The 22,785-nt window shown below is 42.9% G+C and overlaps 1 protein-coding gene across 1 annotated transcript in view; it reads left to right on the forward strand.

Annotated features, from left to right (window-relative positions):
* NME7 (NME/NM23 family member 7) overlaps positions 1-22,785 on the forward strand; it is a 90,526-nt gene that overhangs the window by 58,845 nt on the left and 8,896 nt on the right. The window contains exon 11 of the mRNA XM_048293988.1: positions 15,871-15,978. Coding sequence (XP_048149945.1) covers positions 15,871-15,978 — 108 coding nt within the window. The remainder of the gene's footprint in view (positions 1-15,870; positions 15,979-22,785) is intronic.

Genomic DNA, 22,785 nt, shown 5'->3' on the forward strand with positions numbered 1-22,785 from the left:
ACATCAGGTACATGCTCCTGGCTGAATGCATAGCTTTTACTTGGAATTGGCAGTACACTAAACGTGAGTCAAGTGCCTTCTGTTGTTGAGATATTATTAAAGTGATGGGATGTGCTGCAATATTTCTGCGTCCAGTGGGCTGAAAAGGGATTTTCATACACTTGCTTTAAATCCTAACCTGCATTCTTTCTGCACTGGGGATTTGCACTTTTAAGCGTAACAGTGTGCCAAGTCTTTTGTACTTTTGCATGAGAGAGCTGAAAGGGAGATTAGATGGTTTAAAACAAACTAGTGAACTGAAAAAGCTGGAGTCTGCTTTAGCTCCATTCCTGACCTCACTGTGTGACCTTGGACAAAAAGTTCAATATCTTTCTGCCTCAGTTAATCACATCAGTTAAATAGAGATAACAGTATGAGCCAAAGAGCGCTGTTGCTGTAAGATTTTTGTTTCTATAGAGCTCCTGTGAATCTCTATCACTGAAAAATATGTATGTGTGAGGCCTAAAATGTTCATGTTCGTTCCTGGAGCTGCATTAGCAGCACGACATTTTCATATTGCACCACATAAAGAATAATTCAGTGGAAGATGTAAAGGAATATAAAGGCTATTTTTGAGCTTCCGGGTACTCATTTTCTGGTAATACCTTTATAGCTCTTTCAGTGTGGATTCTCCCTACAGCCTAGTGAGCCGTGGTGAGAGTGTTGACAGTGAAGTACATGATGTCTTTCAAGAGAAATAAGATTTTTAAAATCTAATTCCTTAACAAAGAAGATTTTAATATAATTGATTATCTGCTTGATAGTCTGAGTCATGTAATAAAAATAAAAACTTTCATTCAGATACAGACTGTTATCAGCTAGAGTAGCAAACGGACCAATCAATACCAGTTACAATATCCTGCTGTCTAAGCCAGCAGTGGGAAAGACATGATTGAATTGCTTAGATGTTATTTAGGGTCAATCATCTGACTCTGTCCTTTCAGTTTTTAATTTCTGTATTAGCCTCTGCAGGTCTAATGAAAAAGTGTTCTAGGCAGAGCTAAGGCCTCTTAGCTGGGAGACAGGGTAGTTTTTTTCTGTGGAGCTGGATTCTTCCTTCTAGTGCAGCCCCCTTTTTCTGAGCTGACACTGCTGATTCCTCAAGCCCAAGGGCTCTGTAGGTTCAGGCCTTCTCCTGCCTTGTTCTATGTCACCTGTCTGTGCACAGGCAGGGGATCTAGAAGAAAGGAAGTGCTAAGATAGCTGTGCTCTAATGACCCAGAGCTGCAATGTGACTGCAACTGTGAGCTGTCACTACTGTTTTAGACTGTCAGTATGTTGGTGTATGATTTGAAATTTGCCCCCAAAAGTATTACATCTTCTTGACAGAAGCAAGCCTGTGTCTGTGTGGATGCCAAACACCGCACCTGTGGCAGTGAGTTGCTTTCCTAGTTTTAAAATGCATGGAGTCTGCACTGGCTGCACCAGGAACAAAACTGATAATTATTTATTCTTCTTCTCAAAGCTATGTGTAGCCCTGGGAACAGCTGAGAGTCAAGAATCCAAGAATTAATTTTTACAGGCATGAATTCAGTGTTCATAGTAAGTTCTCCTGATGTTTCTTTTGCTTCTGAGTATGTACTGCTGAGGTCTGGCAGGCCCTGACACCCACCCCTACCCCTGCTGCCCTGTTTACTTTGACCACGTGTGGTGCGTGTGTGTGTGTGTGTGTGTGCTTTGTAGTGGCATGGATACATGATCTGCTTACAATTTTGAGGTGACCATCTTAGAGCTCTGTTTCTTGCAGACTCTCTTCTCCAAGCCACTCTTTTCAGGTGATGGGCAGTCCTTTGATGGGAAGAGGGATTTCCCGCTCAGGGCAATATGTCTTTGTGCAGAGATTTGAACAAAAATCAGAGCAGTAGTATTTGAGGAGCCTTTTCCTTGCAAGTGGCTTCCTTTAGATGTGCTTGTTATTGCTACAAGGTTGCTGTCGTATGATGGCTGTTCAGTGTCATGTGGAGCTGGAGCTTGTAGGCTCACTTTGATTCTTGATGGCTAGGTGCTTATGTGTTGAAAATTGCTGTTATTAGTGGTGACTGACAGTCTCCATCAGGAGACTAAATATTGACAGAGCCCTCAAGACCTAACTCTGCTTTAAATCCAGTGTGATTGAGGCATGTTGGCAAGGTTACAGTTGGAAAAAAGCCGCTTTATCTGCCACTCCTTGTCTGCGGCTCCAGAGCAACTGAACTTGAATGTGTTATCAATGCAACTGTTGCTGCCTAAATACATACCGGATGTGAGTTCACTGGACCTGAGTTCAGTGATCCCAAATTAGAATAATTTGGTAAAGTAGTTAATAAAAGATACTGCATTGTCTGTTACCAGGCCCACTGCCACCAGAGTGGCATGATACTGGAGTGTCTGCTGCTTTCATCCTCTGGAGAGAAGGTGCTGGTGCCCTCTGGGAGAGGACTGAGAGTATATTTGCATCTCATTTCCAGTTGCTGCAATGCCTTTTTTTTTAATTAGTTGATTACCAAAGCCCCTCTAGCCTATATAGTAGGGGTTTTTCTGCAGTTTCCTCTGCTACCTGACACTACGATATTTTAGTATCCCCTGATGACAAGATACCTTTTCAACTGTGATTTCTGGACATTTGCAGGAAGTTAACATTTTGTCAAAGATTCTATATGTCCTCCTGGAAAGTAGCATCAACTTCAGAAGCTTCAGGGTTCCCATCTACATTCCTGTCTTTCCCTTTTGTCAGTCTGTCTCTGGCTTTGACATGTTTCTTTCAGGATACCTCTTGCCTGGTTCCAAGCTGGAATAACTTGCCCTATTTTAGCAATAGGAGAGAAGCTTAACATGAGCCCAGAGACTGAACAAGAGCAGCGCTGTGCCACAAAGTATTTACAGCGTGGGTTGCTGATCTTCCTTGACTTGCTGACCTACCATGGAGACCTCCTAGTTACTCTCCAGAATGGCTAGTGTGCCAGGGTATCCTGGAGCTAGGTTTTTGGGCCTTTTCCTGCAAAGTGTCACAGGACTAGCCGTTTTGGTAAGGGTTTAAGCCGCACCTAGAATATTTTCTTTTTAAGAAAACTCAAATTTTTTGGTTGAGGCCTTGGTACTGTTCAGCTCTGCAGACACATGAAGACATTTAATCTGATCTGAAATCACAAAGACTAATTGCATCCCTAGGTAGGTGGGAAAGAAGAATGAAAGACTAGCTTAGAAATCATAAGGGCTCCCTTTGCACTCAGACAGAGCACATCCCAAAGTAGTAGGTGTGTGGTTATTTTAAGCAACTGTGATGAACACAAGATTCTTATAACTGCTGTGAGTTACATAAATTGTCTATTCAGCCTTGAGGAGGTGGGGTTTTTCTGATTGCGCAGAGTTTTGGTAACAGCTGTCCATCTGCAGGTCTTGTTCTGCAAAATTAATGCTTCCACATCCTGTTTGCATTGCATCTTCCTGGTAATGTTCTCTCCAAGCTTTGAATAAATGCCATGCTTCAGGTGTTACAGATTTAGTATCTCGTGCTGATGGCTCCTATTTTATTTTAAAAGTGACCACACAAAGTTTTAGAAGTGCTGGCCTAGATTCTTTTGGCATTTGCTTGTTTTGTGTTTAAATAACACTAAATCAATACATTTCAAAATACCATGTCTTTGTTGTATCTCTGCTTACGTATCTCAGACGGATTAAAGGGAAAAGTTTTGTTTCCCACCACAGGGAAAGAGGTAGGCTTCTAACATAGCAGCTGATCGTGTGATACCAGCCTAGTATAGACAAATATACAGTGTAATTTTACACTGCTAGGTTGATCAAAGGTAGCCTGCAGGGTTCTCTCCAGGGCTTCTTTCTCACAGCTGCACTGGATTACAATGTGATTTACCTGGCCTGTGGGAGGGTTTTAGTACTGTTTAAAAATAAGAGTATATCCCCCTCATGAAAACAGTCTTTGTCAGCAATACAAATAGCTGATGATCAGAATTTTTAGGTTGTGGTGTTCTGCTGCAGTCAGAGGATGTCTGCATTCCTTGGTGATTCCCTTTCTTTTCATTTTTTGAGTATTTTTCTCCTCTCTCCTTTTTCCTTTGGACTGTTCTATTTAAGGTTCTGCTGTAGCTTCTGAGGTTTCTGAGACTAGATTAATTAATATATTCAGTCCATAAAGGCACTAGGTAAGAGCCTTTTTGAGAATATTATGGTTCTGGGTTACTTCAGTCTACATGGCTGTTTTCTTTGCTTCCCGTGTGTTCTGTTTGGTTACAGCAGACAGCAAATCACTCTTTTACCTTGGACGGCAATGTTTTTGAATATATAAAATAAAAATACCAGAAAAGAAACATTAGAAAAAGAACCAAAAAAACCTTACAGCTTCAGTTGTTCGTCGCAAAACAGGAGCAGTGTTTCCAAAAGACAGGGCAAGTTTCGAGGTCACTCTGTCTGGGAAAGAAAATTACACTGTTACTGCACTAAAAAACTATTTTCTGCTTCTTTAGTTTCTTAGCATTCTGGTCATGGTGACCTTGTGTGTTTGTAGAATCCTTGATTTGAATAGATTAAGAGCATTTGCTTACATGCCTGACTCAGGTTTTTGTCGACTGTAGATAGCCTTGTCCTTCACTTGAATTCGTCCCAGCCTCTGGTTGGAACATATTGATTATGTAGTGCTGTTGCAAATACTGCAAGTTATGAAATAATATGAATGATATTTCATTTTAAAAAAATGCTAAGAAAATAACAAAGGTAGAATTTTTAAGAAAAGCAAGGTAGAATGTGGTAGAACAGGCTGCAAGGGCTTTTTCTAGAGCTCTGTAGAGGGCAGTTAGCAAGAATCAACACACAAAGCTGCTTGATGAAGTTGTGCAATAGAGAAAGTTATAACCATGTAGCAAAAGGTAGAACACTTAACTTTTCCACATAACCATGATGATGTTGTTATTGTGAGTATCCTGAAGTTGACTGTAAATGTCCCAGAAGGTCTCATGTTTTTCAGTCAGCATATTATGAGTAAATAGTCAATTCCCGGAAGTGCATGGCTTACTTTTCTTTTTTTCTTATCCCAGAGGACTTCTTATTCAGGCTCTGCTTGGTCAATACATTGATGGTAAAGCCTAGTAATAGCCAAACAGAAAAGGAGCTGCAGATCACAGTGTATCTTAAGTAGTCTTGATGGTAAATTGTTATATGAGAGAAATTGGAGTTATGGAGATTATTCTGGGAGGTATTGAAAAACATCTGAAAGACAATGCAGTCATCGGTCATAGCCAGCACGACTTTGTGAGAGGAAGGTCCTGCTTATCAAACCTGATTTCCTTTTATGACAAGGTGACCCATCCAATTGATATGGGGAAGCCAGTTGATGTAGTATTTTGGATTTCAGTAAAGTTTTCAACACTGTCTCTCACAGGATCCTTTTTGGAGAAAGTGCCAAGTTCACAGCTGGATAAACACATCATGTGATGGGTGAGCAACTGGCTCACAGGTCGGGCACAAAGGGTTACAGTGAATGGAGTGACATCAGACTGGTGACCTGTCACTGGTGGGCTTCTGCAGGACTCCATCCTTGGCCCTGTGCTCTTCAGCATCTTCATAAATGACTTGGATGCAGGGCTGGAAGGGACACTAAGCAAATCTGCAGATAATACTAAACTGGGAGGAGCTGTTGACTCTCCCAAAGGCAGAGACCCCAAAAAGAGACCTCAATAAATTCAAAGGCTGGGCAGTCACCAACCATATGAATTTGAACAAGAGAAAGTGCCAGATGCTGTACCTGGGATGGGACAACACTGGATTTATGGACAGACTGGGGAATGAGATGCTGGAAAGCAGTGCCATGGAAAAGGACCTGGGGGGTCCTGGTCAGTGGAAAGCTGAATCTGAGTCAGCAGTGCCCTGGCAGCCAGGAGGGCCAGCCCTGTCCTGGGGGGCATCAGGCACAGCATCACCAGCCGGGCAAGGGAGGGGATTGTCCTGCTCTGCACTGGGGTGGCCTCACCTCGAGTGCTGGGGACAGCTTTGGGCGCCACAATACAAGATGGAGAAGGGCCTTGAGGGGAAGCCGTATGAGGAGCTGAGGTCACTTGGTCTGTTCAGCCTGGAGGAGACTGAGGGGAGAGCTCACTGCAGTTATAACATCCTCGTGAGGGGAAGAGGAGGGGCAGACACTGATCTCTTCTCTGTGGTGACCAGTGACAGGGCCTGAGGGAACAGCCTGAAGTTGTGTCAGAGGAAATTTAGGTTGGATATTAGAAAAAGGTTCTTCCCCCAGAGAGTGGTTGGGCACTGGAACAGGCTCCCCAGGGAAGCACCAAGCTTGACAGAGCTCAAGAGGCATTTGGACAATGGTCTTGGACACATGGTGTGACTCCTGGAGCGTTCTGTGCTGGGTCAGGAGTTGGACTGACAATCCTTGTGGTTCCTTTCCAAGACAGCTTATTCTGTGATTTTGTATTTGCAGTTATTTTCTGCTTGAACTACATTAATGAAGGCTTCAAAGTGGCTGAAAACAAATACTGTGGCCTAAGCCTTCCCTTCTGTAACAAAAAGAGGTAGTCTGGTTTTGCATTTATGATGATGATGGGTATTGTTGTTGTTATTATTCTTCCTCCTACCATCAGCTGCTGACAGCCATAGTGTAGTTGTGAGAAAAACTGCAGCAATATTTTTCAGTATGTATCACTGGTCTCATTGCCTGGGGAATATTGTTAACTAAACAAAAGCATTTTAGAAGCTGGATATAAAATGATTAATTCAATTTCTGTGAACTTGCTGAATAATTTGGTGTGCTGCTTGCTGGTCTGTTTGATTCAGGCTGACATTCTCTGTTCTGCTGCAGGGCCACCTGAGCCAAATTTTTATCAGCTTCTTTCACTTACAGTATGATAGACTGCATCTGATGTGTACATGGGACTTCCCTTGAACATTCCTAATAAGAAGTTTTTCCTTTCTCTGCTTTCATTGACTTCCCACATGAAGGGACTAGAACATGATCAGGGTGGAAGATGGATGAGCAGCAGTTCTTCATGTTCCCATGGCAGCTCTCAAGTTCCCATAGGTGACCTGGTATGGTCTGAGTTCTGCAGACCGTGGCTTATCATCAGAGTGCTACCCAAGAATTAAAGCAGCATTACATCAAGGAGAAAGAACAGTTGAGGAACTGATCTAGGATTTTAAAAATCTGAGCTAAAAGTTACACACTGAACTTGTGATTCTTGTGAAATATGTATTTCTTTTGTGCCCCTAGAAAATTACTGTCTTACTGTCTTGATTTCCTACTCCCAAAAATGGGGTCCTTTCTGCTATCTTCTGTTCTTTGGGTCTCTTCCTATAAGCTTTCCAGGCCAAGAACCATCTGTTAGTGTGTATAGGCACACTGGCTAATACAGCTAGTCCTAAACAGGGCAGGGGCTTTTAAAAAACAGTTGTGTACTAGTTTGAAAACAAACCAGTGGGAGGCACCAAGTCAGAATAACAATTTAATGGGGAAATTAAAGAAAAGGAAAAAAAAAAAAAAAGCTAAAAGAAAACACTGATTCAAACTGACAGAGTCAAGATACAACCTGAGTCCCTGTTAGGCAGGGTGGTGGTAGCAGTCTGGTAGAATAGTGGCTGCAGTCCTCCTGAAGTGGTGATCCTGTAGAAAAAATGTCTGCTCTTCCTCAGAGGGTCCAGTGGTAGCTGCGTAACTCTTGTCCTCTGGAAATCCAGTAGAAAGGTTGTCTCTGGTCTTCAGAATCTCAGATTATATCCAGGATGGAATGCTTGGTTCCTCCCTCTGGGTGGAGCATCTCACAATGGGGTGATGAGTCACGAGGCCAAGTGTTGATTAGGCTCATTAACAGAAGATAGTCCGGAGGGAGTTATCTCTGAGTCAGGCGGCAGGACAATGATGGGCCATTAACAGAAAGATAGTCTGGGGGGAGGAGGCAAGGAAACACTGCCCCGCCTGATTTCAACAGCTCCTGAGGATGGTAATAGAATACACTGCAACCCAGGACAAGTTGTAACACCAATAATGAGTGATTCCTTCTGTCAGAACAGGGCTGCTCACAACTGTGTGGGAAGATGGCAACACTGCTGCCTCCAAGGTTGCACTAGAGAGGCTTTAGGGCACAGAATGGAAGAGAAAGGTCTCTCCCATGCTAAGAATCAAATGAAAAGGATCTCCAGGGTTTGCAGCAGTCATGTGAGTTTTATCTGTCAATCCATCTCCATCTCCTGCTAAAGTGGATGGTCCAAAATTGGTTCAGCTTGGGAGGTCTCAAATTCAAAATAGAATTTCGAAGTGTTTTTTTCTACTTTTCAAAGTGTAAAGCTCCAATACCTGGACTGCTTTGCAGATGTAGAATCTAATCTCAAAAAAATTCAGAAGAAAATGTAATTTATAATTATTCTTGTTCTTACTTGGGAAAAATTGGCCAAAATATTTGCAGACTAAAAATAATGTCTTTCAACTTCATAGTGACTTTTACTGGAGGCTCTTCACATACTTTGCTAATGTGAATTAGTAAAATCTCAAAATATCTTTTGCAGCCTGGTATGTTTTTGTCCTTGTTTTACAGGTGAATTAATAAATGGATGATATTGTGGGTGCTTTGGAAGGCACTAGAAAAGCACCAGTAGGACCATCTCACCTGTAAAACTTACAGCATCTAATAATGAAATTTACAGTCACACTGTGTGTTCTGCTGTCTTGCGGGGTTAGTTGCTTTTCAGTTGTTAAATGCTTCCTGTTGCAGCTTGTCCGGTAACATAAATATTGCTTATGGCACCCAGATAATGGGACAAGATAGCTGGATATTTTATCTTTATTCCTATTTTGTATTTCAATTATCTTCAAGGCTTCACCATCCAGTCCAATTTGCACTTAACTCAGACATGCGGCTGCCCAATTTCAGCACATTGGCAATAGCAGATAGGCACACAAACTTTCTGAGCAGGGCACTTATCATTAGAATCACTTAAACACCAACCAGAAGCACCAAGACCAGTGAAAATACCGTCTCAGGCTGGCAAATGTGCCACGCTTGCTGCCCACAGCAGAGAACCTGCAGAGAGCTGGTGCAGAACCTTTGGGCTGCCAGGGAGGAGGAGTGGTAGGGAACGCGTGGGAGTGAAACAGAGAGAATCAAAGTGCCTGAGGGGATGGAGGGTGAGAAGGAGACAGTGTAACAACTTGTACAGGCTTGTGAGCTTCCAGAAAACTGCCAGCACTGGAGTATGGAAGATAATTTTAGGTCTGTTAACAAAACTTCCAAAGATACAGGGCTTCAGACTGGTAGTTCAGAGGTTGGCTGACTTTAAAATAAACAGAAAAGTAGATGGATTTTTTTTTTTTTTTACTCAGACCAGAGTAGGCTTACATAATAAAATAAACTATGGTTTGAGTAATTGCTACTGTTGCAAAACTGTTTGGTTTTGGAAGGAGTTGCACCTCAGATGGACTTTTTATAGGCCTTGCAATTGAAAATTTGACTGCTGTTGCCTGGATCAGATCAATTCATTTGCTGAACAAACCTTTACAGCCATGCTCTTTGCAGTACAGAATTACGTGCACACAGACTTGGCTCAGTTAAAGGTATGAGAACCTTGTCACAATGGACAGTAAGTGATCTATTCTGCCATCAGCCAGGAGAAGACAGCCTGGAAGTCTAGGTGAAGTGCACAGTGCTAAGGGGAGACAAGCTTAGGCTTAATATTATAAAGACTTTAAATGCAACTGTTCTTGAGTTTGTTTTGTGATAAAGACGAGGAGAGTTTAGTGTGTGTGTTTAACAGAGGTTGTTTTGGCTTGATTTTTTTTTTTTTTTTTTTTTTTTTTTTTTTGTGATATGTGGAAAGTACAAAAGCACTTTCAGGTAACACTGACTCCCTTGAAGTCTGCATACAGCCTTTGATACTGACTCTGTATTTGTACATGACGTTGCTGCAGCTCATGTGGAACACAAAGAGAAAACATGTCACTGTCAACAAGTGACTTCTGTTCTGGATTGGTTTGTGAAATGTAAGCTGAAGGAAGCCTCTTGCATGCTCTTTAACACTGACCTGGTTTTGTATTTAGAAACTTTATGAAGTACCTTTCTACAGGCAGACCGCAGGTTTCAAGGCAAGACTCTTCCCCAGTTCAAGTTTTTACAGTGGCAACAGCACCACCATCTTACGTAATTTTTCTCTGTAATATGGACAGAAGGGTTAGTACTGCATTTAGGGGTGATGAACTGGACCTTGAATTGCTGCAGAAGTAGAAAATTGTTGTGTTCTACAGCAGCTGATGTTGATTACCAAGTGGCCTATTGCATGAAACTGAGAGACATAAACCAGGGCACAGCTGAGGTAACTAATGGGGAAGCACACCTGTGGTTGGCTAGAGTTTGGAGGGAGTGTGAGCTGCAAAGAAAACATGTGAAGCAAGCTTCATGCACAAGGTCACCAGTGGCCACAGATTTCATTTTGACACTTCAGCATTTGTCTTTGGATGAAAACTTTTGTGAAGGATCTATTGGACTGATCAGCTGAGGTTGTTTTCACAGTAACAGTAGTGTCAAGGTGTTTGTAGCTTCAGTCAGGGTTACAGGAGGTGCTTGTCTATTATCCTGTTCTGCTTGACAAAGACTGTACTGCTTTTATTGTATTACCTCTTGGTGATGGCTTGTAGGAATGAGTATTTTGTCCAGCTCCCTACTGCAACTGTCAGTGTTTGATATGACTGGTGCTAAAATGCCCTGAAAATAAGAGCCACCTGAAGAGCTATCATGATGATAAGAGAGAGGCACTTATCCTTCCTTAGCTTCCATAACTGCTGTGCTGTAGATGTTATTTTAGATGGGTTTTATGCACTACAGAGGAAGCTCAGGTGCCTTGCTCGGATGATGCAGTAGGCTTTCCAGTGCCTAAAGGTCAGCCAGACAAATTCCAAGGTACATGGTGGAATTTACATTATTTTGTTTGTTCACAGTTAGTGTGTATTCTGTTCTCTTGACAAGAACATAGCTGGTCCTTAGAAGGAGAAAGGCATTTGCTTGTTTGCCTGAGGCTGGCTCTGCCTTCTGGGTTAGTTGGCACCCTCAAGGAGAGAGAGGGACCATCTCTTTCCTGAGGGCAGCAGAGCATGGAGAACTGCAGAAGGAAAAAGCTTCATGAGGGCAGGGTGGGGAAAGCAGAGGTGGTGAGACCAAGTCAACACAAAGCCTTCAGAAAGAGTGATGAATGAGGAATGCCAAGAAGAGTGAGGAGCAGGCGCACAGCCAGGGCTCAGCTAGAATAGGAAAACTGTGTTACTGAGGGTGTAGAGGGATCTGTGCGGTCTGTTGCAGCCCAAGAGATCCTCTGAATGCTGCTGATCTGAAAGCAAAACTAAAAGAAAGAACCTGCCCTGTGAGCACACTGTGACTAGAGAGGTTTGTGATCAAACTCTTATTTTTATTCTGCTTCATTCAAGAGGACCAGTAAATCTTCAAGGTTCCTTTGTTCTAGTTCATGTTTAAGAAGAACAAAGTTCTAGGCTGTAAAAGTTCCTTTGTGTCATTTTGATCCATTCAGTGGCCTTTCAGGCTTTCCAGATACCCAATTAAGTATTCAGGACAGTGCTTAAAAAAAAGGCTGGCCAGATTTCCTTGAAATTTGCAGTTTTGGCTAAATTTTCTTGAAATCTGCAGTTTTGGCTGGAATACATGTTACTATTCTGTATAACTTCTATCCAGCCTGTGACAAAACCCCAGCCTTTTGGAGGAAAAGCAGTTAATGAGCTTTGCTTATGAATATGTTTATGGTTTTTTCAGTTTGATTTTGACATATTACTGGCATGGGTGACTTTTTTGTTTCCTTTCACTTGTGTAGAAATAGAAAAATTTTAGAAATGTGCTAAGTACTTCATACAGACAGTGTTGCATTGGGCACGGTTACATGATAAAGAGAAACATGAAATATATGCTTCTGTATCTTGCACAGGATAAGGCTCTTCAAAGGGCTATCTGTGGATCAAAGCCCAGCTTTAAGGGACAATCAAATAACCTGCTGAATAAGACCAAAGAGGATGAAGCCTTTTGGTACAGCAGCCCTGGTTTGTTTTGCCATAGACAGTGTCATCTTGTGTGAGGTGCCAGTTTTGTGTCATCCCCATTTACACATGCACATGAAGCTCCAGCATGCACACACCACTCTCCTCTCATGCATATGGTAGAGCTGTAGCTGCTCTTAACTCCTCCATCATCCCACTCTCAACCCCTTCCAAAAAATTCGGAAAATCATTGCACAAAATGCATACTCCAGCAACTAGACTCAGCTGAAAGCTTAGGAAAAAGGTTTAAGTGGGGCGTGGGAAAACCAACCCAAAGCCCACTGGGTGTATCTTCTTGTTGCAGATGAGGCTCTATAAATAAAATGATTGGTAAGCTTCCTGTCATGGACCAGAAGAGTGTATATTAATACTTGCTATGAGGAAGAAGTTCTGTAGTGAACTCTCTTCTTCCCTGAAACATTCCCTAGATTTCTAGCCATACATACACAAGGACACTTACGTATGAGCTGTACAGCTCTTCGTATCGCCATCCTTTACAGAGGCCTTGTTCCTTCATGCTTCCCCAGTGGTGTAGTAAGAAAGCAGTAGAATAGTAAAACTTTGGAATTTACAATTATTGTACTTCTTCTGGCAATGTAAACATAAGCAGAGACTGTTTAATCCTGTTTGTTAACTAATGGCAAGAAAGGCTTGTTTGGATTCCTATTAATCAGGTGCTAACAGTGTAAGTTGAAGGATCTACTTTTGAGCATTTCTGACCCAGTGAAACCCCAGGCAGAACAGAATGTGTCCCTTTTTGTGCAAGGGTTTCAGGAGGGTGCTAGAATGTGTAGCAACCCGCACTGAAATTCTGAGGAAGAACAGGAGATTGCACAGTGCAACAGCAGAAGCTTTTGCCCATGTTAATGATGGAGTGTGAGTCCACAGGAAGAAACAGGAGGTCTTTTGTTATGAAGTTGTGAAGTAGAAATGAGAGATTAGGACAAATGGTAAGTCGGGAGACCATAGTTGCTTTTAAAAAACAAAAGAGGAGAGAAGAGAAGGAAAAAAAAAAAAAAGTGGGTTTGATGAGGAAGATGAGTCGAGGAAAATCTTGCGGAATTTTGATAAGAAGCAGCCTTTCTGGGACCTGTTGGAGGACAGAACAGTTTGAGCAAAAGAGTTTTTGATGGAGAGGAAATAAACAGAATATAAAATGCCAAGGTTTAGCTTTTTTAGGCTTGAGCTGTTTCTAAATTGTTTCCACAGGTTTCATAGCCGTGATAGTTTTTTCTAGTATTCCCAAACTTTCATTAAAATGCTTGAAAGCTCCAGTGCTGTTGTCGGCTTCCTGACAACTAGTTGTTACTGCAATCAACAGTTGCTTGAAGGAAAGCTTGATTAAAGTGTCACATAGCTGTAGTTAACTGGCATGTGACTTTTGTTTCTCCAGCAGACTTCCTTATCTCAAGCCTTTATTGAGGATCATGTAGAGGAGGGGTTTTTTCTCCTTGGGGCTTTTTTTTTTTTAAGTGAGCTCTTGAACTTTCCTCTGAAGCAGAATTCGTTTGATGTTGAGTGTGTCTTAGTCAAATGTCCTTGACGTTCATATCAAAAGATGTTGTATAACCTGTGATGTACACAGTAACAATGAGGAACTGAAACTTCTCATACCATGTTTTGGGTTATACACACTTCAAGCATTAAAGCAGTTTAATTGTCTTCCAGGTGGGTAACAGATCATAATAATGGTTAATTGTTATGACAGGAAAATATCTAGGACTTGCTGAGTTATAAGAAGTTCTTGCCCTTAAAGTCCAAATGTCCAGTGAGACATGACAAATGGGTGAAGCAGGAAAGTGGGCAAAGGGTGTTGTTGTCAGATAATGCTCTTGTGAGGTCCTTTGGGACTAGCTTAAAACATTCACTGCCATTCCCAGAAGAGACTGTGCATCACGGACTGGTTCTCATTTGTACCTGTGCAAGGTTTTCCGGGTCAGCCAAGAGCTACTGATGAAGTCACTTCAAACCCATTTGTCACTGAAAGTTAAGAAATGCATGGACAATCCAGTTTGATGACTCAGTTTTGGGAACAGTAACCTCCAGCTGTGACACTGTAACAAACACCAGGGAGTGGTGCAGTGAAACTCCACTGGCCACCTCCAAAGTGATTACACCCTAATGTACCCAGTGCCTGGTCAGAAAGGGGCTGATGAGAGGTCTGTTGGCAGGGAAAGAATTCTTTTCTTTGTCTGGTAGCTGTAGTGTAAGCTTGTCATCCACCTGTCCCCTCACAGGCACTCATGGGAGAACATCCAAAGGGTTTTAGGGAGGGAAAACTGGGTTAATTTCACTGTGCATGAGATAGGCTTGAAGAGCCTCCAGGGTGTTGGGAAGAGAGGCCAAGTGCATGAGTGGCATAGGAAAGGGGTTAAAAGACAACAGTGGAAGATGATAGTGCAGAGAAGTACAACAGGACTGCATTGTGGCTTGAAAGAAAGAGTATGGTGGAGGGGAGAGCTGATGAAGGCACTTCTCTGCTGTATGAGAGAAATACCACAGTAAAGATGTAGGGGAGGAATGTTATCTGAGGACCTGAGTGTCTGCTGTAGTAAAAACACCTCTGAGAGGCTGAGGTGGTATTTGGCATAGTAGACCAGAAGAGTATTGAAATGTTAATTTCAAAGAACAAAGGAAGATGTAGAGTCTGGATTGATCCTTAGAGGGGATCAGATGTTGGCACCAGTCACAGAGTCAAAGGAGAAGACTGAGAGGTTGTTCAGCAGCTGGACTTCACAAATGTCAGGTTCTGAAGCAAGTAGCTCGGTGTTAAGGGAAGCAATCTGCAAGGCAACAGGTTTGTGTCTGCTAAGGACAGCACATCCTGTGCTTGAGAGCTGCAAAGATCTTAACATGAACTATCTGTGTTAGTACAAGTGCCAGGAAGGTGCATCTGCAATATTAAGGGTCCTGTATGCTACCCAACATGGCTTGATTAGCCCAATTTCGAGCAGGTGTTCATAGTCTTGGTTATGTTTTTGTCAGCAGTTGTCTATGTGGGTATTACAAGTTGGAATTTCTCTGTGGAATCATAGAACAGTTTGGGTTGGAAGGGATCTTCAGAATCAACTACAATCTTCAGAATCCAACCCCTCCTGCCACAGCCAGGGACAACTTCCACTACACCAGCTTACTGAGAGCCCTATCTAAGCTAGTCTTGAACACCTCCAAGGACTGGGCACCCACAGCTGCTCTGGGCAACCCATCCCAGTGTCTAACCACTCTCAAAGTAAAGAATTTCTTCCTAATATTTTTCTAAACCTGCTCTTGTTCAGTTTAAAGCCATTCACCGTTGTCCTATCACCACATGTTCTAGTAAGGTCACTCTCTAGCTGTCTTGTAGCTCTCTTTAGGTACCAGAAGGTTGCTCTAAGGTCTTCCTGGAGCCTTCTCTTGTCCAGGCTGAACAACCCCAACTCTCTCAGCCTGCCTTCATAGGAGAGGTGCTCCATTCATGGCCCTCCTCTGGACTTGCTCCAACAGGTCCGCACTCTTCTTATGTTGGAGGCCTCAGAGCTGGGTGCAACACTCTAGGTGGGGGCCTCACCAGAGTGGAGCAGGCGGGGAGAATCACCTCCCTTGTCCTGCTGGCCACGCTGCTTTTGGCACATTGCTGAGTCATGTCAACCTTCTCATCCACCAACACCCCCAAGTCCTTCTCTTGAGGGCTGCTTTCAATCTGTGCTTTCTTTTATAGTGTACTACACATATTTTAATAGCATAATCTTACTTTGCTTTATGAGATTCTCTTGCATCCATGATGCAAACGAACAGTGTAGTTCACAAAGGTCTTCTGGTTTGCTTGTGTTCAATAGGCACTAGCCCGTCACCTCCGACCTGGAACTCTGCGTGCTGTCTTTGGCAAGGACAAGATTCAGAATGCTGTTCACTGCACAGACCTGCCTGAGGATGGACTTTTAGAGGTAAGGCTTGCTAGACAAACATGTTCTCATATATCACAGGAAGCTGTCAAATGAAATGCTTTTCTTGACGCTGTTTTAAGCCAGCAAGTATTTTCTGTGTGGAGTAGCTGTGCTGTAGACCAGACTAGACACAAAAGAAGAGAGTTTATTAAGGGCATTTAACTCAGTTAATTCTCTGTAAAAAAATTCATCCATGCAGTTTTCTTGAATTAATATAGTATAATGAAGTATTCGATGTAATGAAACTCAAGAGTCTTCTCTTTTTCTGAATGTGTCCTTGGGACTGAATATCAGCACCTAACAGTGCTTCTGCAGGGACATTTTCTTAGCCCTTTCTTGGATGACCACTATGATTCCTGATCTAGATTGTCTCTACAATGAGCTTGTATGGAGCTTGGAATAATTACAGGCACTAGGGATTCAAATTCTCCAGATAGGGCCCAGGTATGTTTGTAGACAGTCATACTTATGTACATCAGTTGATACTTCCTGTGTTTTATATTAACTTACTAATTATTATCTGATTTTGGCTTTGTATGCTCTCATTAAAGTCCAATAAAATGAGAAAATGTTAAATTAAGGGAATTTGTAGAGACAGAAGTACTCACTATGAAAACCAGAACAAGCTCATTTACTTACTTCTGTGCCACAAAACTAAGGTCCATAGCAGGGGATTGAAGTGATGTGTAATGTTGGATGGATCTCTGTGTCAATGGAGATGGTTTTCCAGTGCATGCACAGCTTGCATTTTACTGTCTATACATATTTGTGAGTGTTTTGCTGTCAGGCTATAGCAGAACCATGGAGCAGCAAGAGTTGTCCTACTTAGGTAATTATACATTGCCAAAATGGTGGTGTCATAGGGGAGTGAGGAAGAGCTAACTGCATCACCATCTCCCTCCACAAAATAACCTGTGGGTTAAAGTGCTTTTGCTAGGACATCACATCTGGTTTGTGGCGCGGACTAGTGAAATTCAACACGGAGAATGGCAACCAGTATAAACAAAGTTGCAGCTTTTTTGAGCGTTTTCAAGATGTCATTAAAAGTTGACAACTTTTAGTTTGTTCCCTCAGGGTTTAAACAAGCAAACACATTTTTCACCACATGCCTGAAGTTCCTCAGCCATGGCTTTCCAGTGGCAGCAGAGCAGAAGGCATAGGCTGTAAGGGAAAAGTTAAACAGGCAAACACTCAAAGAACAGTTTAGTACTCCATCAGAATTTTCTCTCTCTCTCTCTCTCGTGTCCACAGTCTGTCACATTACATTGATGCAAAGCGGATTTTGCCAGTTGTTTAAATTGAGTTCAGAGCTACTGTAAGTGAGGCAAGAACTGCTGGTCCAAAACAAAAACTGAGGCTGGCATTCTTTCTTGAGGTCCCCGTTACGTGTGTTTGTCCTTTTAATCCTGCAGCTCAATCATAAGTGAAGTTCTTGATCTAGTATTACTCTGACTACACGCCTTGCAGTTCCTGTTGCAGTCTGATAATTTTAACAGTTGTTTATTGATTGTACTTTTTTGGGAGAGGGAGCTAAGATCTTTTTTTACCGTAGGCATAATTGTATGTAGAATACGGCTCTTCATCAGTCTGTAGTTTCTTCTGTAACAGCCCAGGTTAAGCCAGCAGTCGCAAAAGACATCGCTCAATGTTCTTTAGTGAGTAAATAAAGCAGTGGATCCTTTGAATTGAGCGCAGTGGGTCTGTACAAAGAAAGCCTTGGTTGTATCTGTTGGTTGTTGTGTGGAGTATTTACACTGTTAGTGCTAGAGCAGCTTATTAGGTGTTCTTGCCACAGTCCTGACTGCTGCTGTGGCCGTGTATCCTGTGTGCACACAGGGTGTGTGCAGGGCCTGCAGTGCCCAAGGCATCCTGGAGGAAACATGGAGGGACTGCAGCTGCTGACACTTTGTGGATAGGAAGCCGAATAGGTTTGTTTGTGTGTTAATTGGTTTTGTAGCTTTTGAACTTCCAGAACCAAATGGAAATGGAGAGGGGAGATCCCTGGTTGACCAAGTATTCTATGACAGGCCTTGAATGCATAGTGTTTATGGAAGCACAACAGAAGTGTGTTTCTGTGTAGAAGGGAACACACTGGTGCTGTCCTAGAACTCGGGTATCTTTAGTGCCAGACACTGCTTATCTTAAGATTTCTCTACCCTTCTCTGCAGTTTTCATCACCCAGTTTCAGATCTAGCTGAAATTTGAAGAATTTGCAATTGCAGTTGCTGTCTCATTGTCCACAAATGGAGACTTCTTAGAGGAGATGAGATAGGTAATTGAAGATTAGATAAAATGCTTCCTGAATAGCCAAACTCTAGGTGACACTGGTGTTTTGCACTTCATTGACTGTCTCTAGGAAGTGCAAGGTTATGACCTTTCTCCCAAAAATCGTGACCAAGGAGTACTTGGTGAAAGGAGACAGGACAACAGTGTCTTGGGAACAGCAAGGACTAATTAACTAAATAAGGGTCAGCTTGTGCACCTAGTTTAGAACACTATATTTAAATAATGTAGTACAGCAGTTTTTCAGTGTATTTCTCTTAGACCTCTTTTCCAGGGACCTGAAAAAAGGAAAGTTCACTTTTAATCTTAAATCCCCCTCAAACAAACAAACCAACCCCAAAAGCAAATACGAGCACTTGCTCCCACCAGTGTGACCCTTAACTCCTGTCTTTGTTCTGCTTCACATTTTAGGCTGTGACTAAAGTATATCAGAATTAATGAATAACTAACTTTGGCTCAAGAGAGGAGGGGAGATGCAGTTGAGCCTTAAATGGGACTGGTCACAATAGAAAAATCTGTATGTTTTCAGTTGGAGCTGTAAGTGCTCTTTTTATTCCTAGTTTAGTGATACAGGAGGAGTGTGAATATTGCCCTGAAATCTCTTAGATGAGTTGTTTGACTTACTGGGTCAGGCACTTACTGTCATTCACTTAATATACTTGTGTGTCCTCTTATCAGTACAAAATATATTTTTACAAGTGACAATGGATAGACAAAAATAGCTCAGAACAGTCAGTTTTCTCAGCCTTGTCATCGATTTCCCATTTTAATGAGGAGAGGGAAGAAAGGAGGAAGTAGAGAAGGGAGACTGATAGCAATGGAGTATTTGTGAGATGATGCAGTTTCATGATTGAAGGTTCAACCAGCAGCTGATGATGTGTAGGACATTCATTCAGAGCAGGGGGTTGCATTTGTTTCCCACATCCAAAGCAGGTAGAGCTCTACCTCTGGTCAAGTTTTTTTTGCTTTATATGAAGCAGGTCCTATTTGGAGCAAGCAATTACGGTACTCACCTGCTTTCACGTCCCTTCTGAGTCAGGTAGAGCCAGGACTGCAACATGTATATTTTATATGCCAAGGAACTGCTCTGTTTAGCAGACAAGAGGTGTGTCATGTACATGCAGTGAAAGATGATTCTGTTTCTCAACTCACCATCTTTGACCTGAGGAACATTTCTGATAAATATCTTGTTGAAATAGAAGCTTGCAAACCATTGGATCTGATGAATCATCATTCTCTAGACAAAACAAGTTTCCTTAAAACTGATCATTCCTGGAATTGTTTTTAATCAAAGTAGTGATACAAGGTATTGTGGCTACCAGACTTCACAGTTTATGTCCCTCTTTAAAGAGGTGAAGGCAAATTAAAAATCAGTCATAAAGGCCTTACTCACATCACTGGAAGTACAGTGAGTAAAACTTCCACAGGAGGTGGTGCTGTACACACACCTCAGTTCCCTGGGTCTCAAGTGGCTCAGTACCTTTCAGATTACGCAGGAAACCATGTAATTTAAAAACTGGTAACCTAGAACTGCAGTTGTAACAAAACCAGAATTTCTTGGGTTTGGCACAGTCTGCCTGTAACTTGTTGCTCATACTGTGCAGTTCAAAGTTTTTGGTTTTGTTTTTTTGTGTGTGTGAGCAGTTCCATGGGGGCATTTGCAATGCAGAAAAACACTCTGGGGATGATAGAATGCACACATCTGGGGTAACCTGAAAGGTCTCTCCGTTGCAGTGCAGCCTGCTGAGCCTCCCACGCTGGCTTTGTGTTCCTGTGCCACGGTGTTGGGGCAGTCAGTCTGTCTCAAGGGGTTTCCTTGCATCATTACCAAGTCCTTAATAGTCATCCATGTGTTTGTGTGTGTGTACCTAGACACAGAGGGAGAGGATGCTGCCCTCAGCGAGATATGCATGAAAAAGGATTTGCTGTGAGATGGATAAAACTTGAGTTCTGAGTGAAACAGCCTTCTCCCTGTTGCTGGGGGAGATGCTGTTATGAGGTGACTAATGCTTGGACAATATCGTGACAATTGCTGCGGGTGTGTGCTTACCTGTGCCTTTGTGTGCCTGCCGGGCTAGGAGTGGAACTGCAGAGGGGGGTGATCTCTCAAGCCACTTTCCGTGGGAGTGGGGGATGTGCCAACTGCCTTCCCAATCCAGCCCCAGGGCGCTGCATGTGCCATGGCATGGCTGCCGGGTGCCGTCAGGCTCCTCCTTGGGCACCCGCACCCTGGAGAGACGGGTCAGTTTTCAGTGTCATGGGCAGCTTTCCAGCCAGGCAGGAGTGAGGACCTCCTCGAGTATCGTTTGCTGGCCTTCTCCCTTGCCTCAGAGCTATTTGTGGCTCTCACAGACATGAAAATAACCTATCAAAGGGGGATGACTTTGCTGTTATCAGAGTGGGTTTCATCTGTCTTCTGAGAGAGCTGTCATGATGGTTGGTTTTTCCCCCATCACTTCTTTGAATTTCAGCTGTGCAGTGGTGTTCAAGTGTAGGGCTGGGGACTGGCAGGCTGTGCAACGAGCTGCTGGAGGCTCTGTGTTCCTTTGCTCAGCCTTGCACCAGTGAGGCTGGCTTGCTGCTCGTAGGGCATTAGAGCAGACAAGTAATGTCGCCTAGGGACGGATCGGCTATGGTCATCTGCTCACGCAGCTCTGGCACTGGAAGTTCAGCTGCCTGGATCCGGAGATGGGAGGTGATGTACAGTAAGTGGTGACAGGACGGTCCAGTTCAGCAGATGTGTTTTGTCCAGGCAGGTGCTGTGGACAATGAAAACCATGATTGTTTTCCTTAGACTTGGTATAAACTGAACGCTCTGCCGAGTGTTAAGTGCTGTGCTGCTCCTAAGCTTTTGGTGCAGTGTGTATTCCACCTGCTAGAGGCCAGCTGTCCGTGGTCTGGCATTCCAGATAGTGCCAGGAGAAGCATGTCTTATGTCTCCTTTCCCTTTCCATTTATTCAGGGAGGCTGGGGGGAGGGTGGTATTTTAGCAAGCTGTTCAGAGTGGACCAGGGGGCACTCACCTTGGAGGGGGGGAACACAACACATGCTTCCCATAACCACTTCCTGTTACAGAAGTGCTCTGCTGGCTGCCAGCTTGCCCTTTCCTGTGTGCTGCCTCCTTGGCTGCCCACTGCCATTGTCTGGACATGTGGGTGTGCTGCAAGGTGCTCGCTGTCATCCACCCTGGAAATGCTTCTGTACAGTAATGAGCTGATCCATGGGTTGAGGTTAAAGTGCAACACTTTAGGACAGAAGGCATCAGAAGGATGTAGGGCTGTTAAACTAGTCCTTTTTGGTGCACTGAGGTATAGTCCAAGCAATTTAATAAAGCATGTCAATGAGTAACTCTCAGAAGCGTCAATGTGCTTAGTGTGGAATTTGTGCGTGTCACACTCGGAACAAAGGTCTCCTGCATTGCTCGTTACCGATTAACTTGTCTGCTATTATGCAAGCTGCCTCTGCCAGCCGAGAACTAACTCTCCCCATTCACAGGGCAGCCCAGCTTGTAAAACATTACACCGCAGAAGTGCATAGCATGGCAATGAACCTTTCACTGAGGGCATTAGAGCCGTCCGCATTTCTCTCAGGAGTCTTTAAAATATTTTAATAAAGAGGCCATTGTTTCACTCAGTCATACAGCAATTTGGCAATGAAGTCTTTTATTAGAGGCCCATACTGAGCTGCATAATCTGGGGTAAAATGCTTTTCACCGTTTCCAGTAAAAAGTAATAAAAATTGAATGGTTTGGGTGAGGTTTGCTTTAGCACTTTTCTTCCCCCAAGTTTTCATCCAAGGAGTAGCTATTTTTGTCTGTCAGTTGGAAATTTCAGTTTCTTCTGCTACAAGATGATTTCTAGAGAGGTTTATCAGATAATGGTTATTATGATTTAAGTGCTTCTCCATTTAAACTTTCTGAGACTTTTTATCCAACAGCTATGGGAACAGGTTGGAAAGAATCTGGAGTGTAGGAAAACTTAATCTTACTTGGTGGTGTTATTGCATATCAGAACATGTTAGCCAGCACTGGAATGCTGTCTTGCAATGTTTCCTGATGCTGTATATATACTTGTACAGAGAATTAAATAATCCTTTTGCTTAGGCTTATCTGAAGGAAACTGAGAATTAAAAATAGCAGTAATAGGTGGATGGATAGTGAAGATGTTGGTGATTTCTCTTTTAAAAACTACTGTATTATTAAGTCACTTGGCAGCCTCATTTTGAGCATAGGTTGTATAATTATTATACTTGTGGGCTAGACAGGCAAACTAAACCAGGAACTTGTTTAAACAGAGTTGTGAAATAGCTCACCTCTTTTGCTTCCACTTCTGGGTAAAATCCGAGGTCCGGTTACCCCTTGTTCTGCCAAGTCTGAGGTTTATAAGTGCCAGAGAGAAGAAGTTAATGAGTGTGAACCAAGCAGCTGCCAAAGCTCTTTAAGTTTCACCTGATCCTGAAGGTAACCTGTGTGATAAACAGGGCTTGGCTTTTGGCACGTGTTTGTGTTGTGCTGAGCAAAGTAAT

This window comes from Corvus hawaiiensis, chromosome 2 (assembly GCF_020740725.1).
Source record: "Corvus hawaiiensis isolate bCorHaw1 chromosome 2, bCorHaw1.pri.cur, whole genome shotgun sequence".
NCBI lineage: Eukaryota > Metazoa > Chordata > Aves > Passeriformes > Corvidae > Corvus > Corvus hawaiiensis.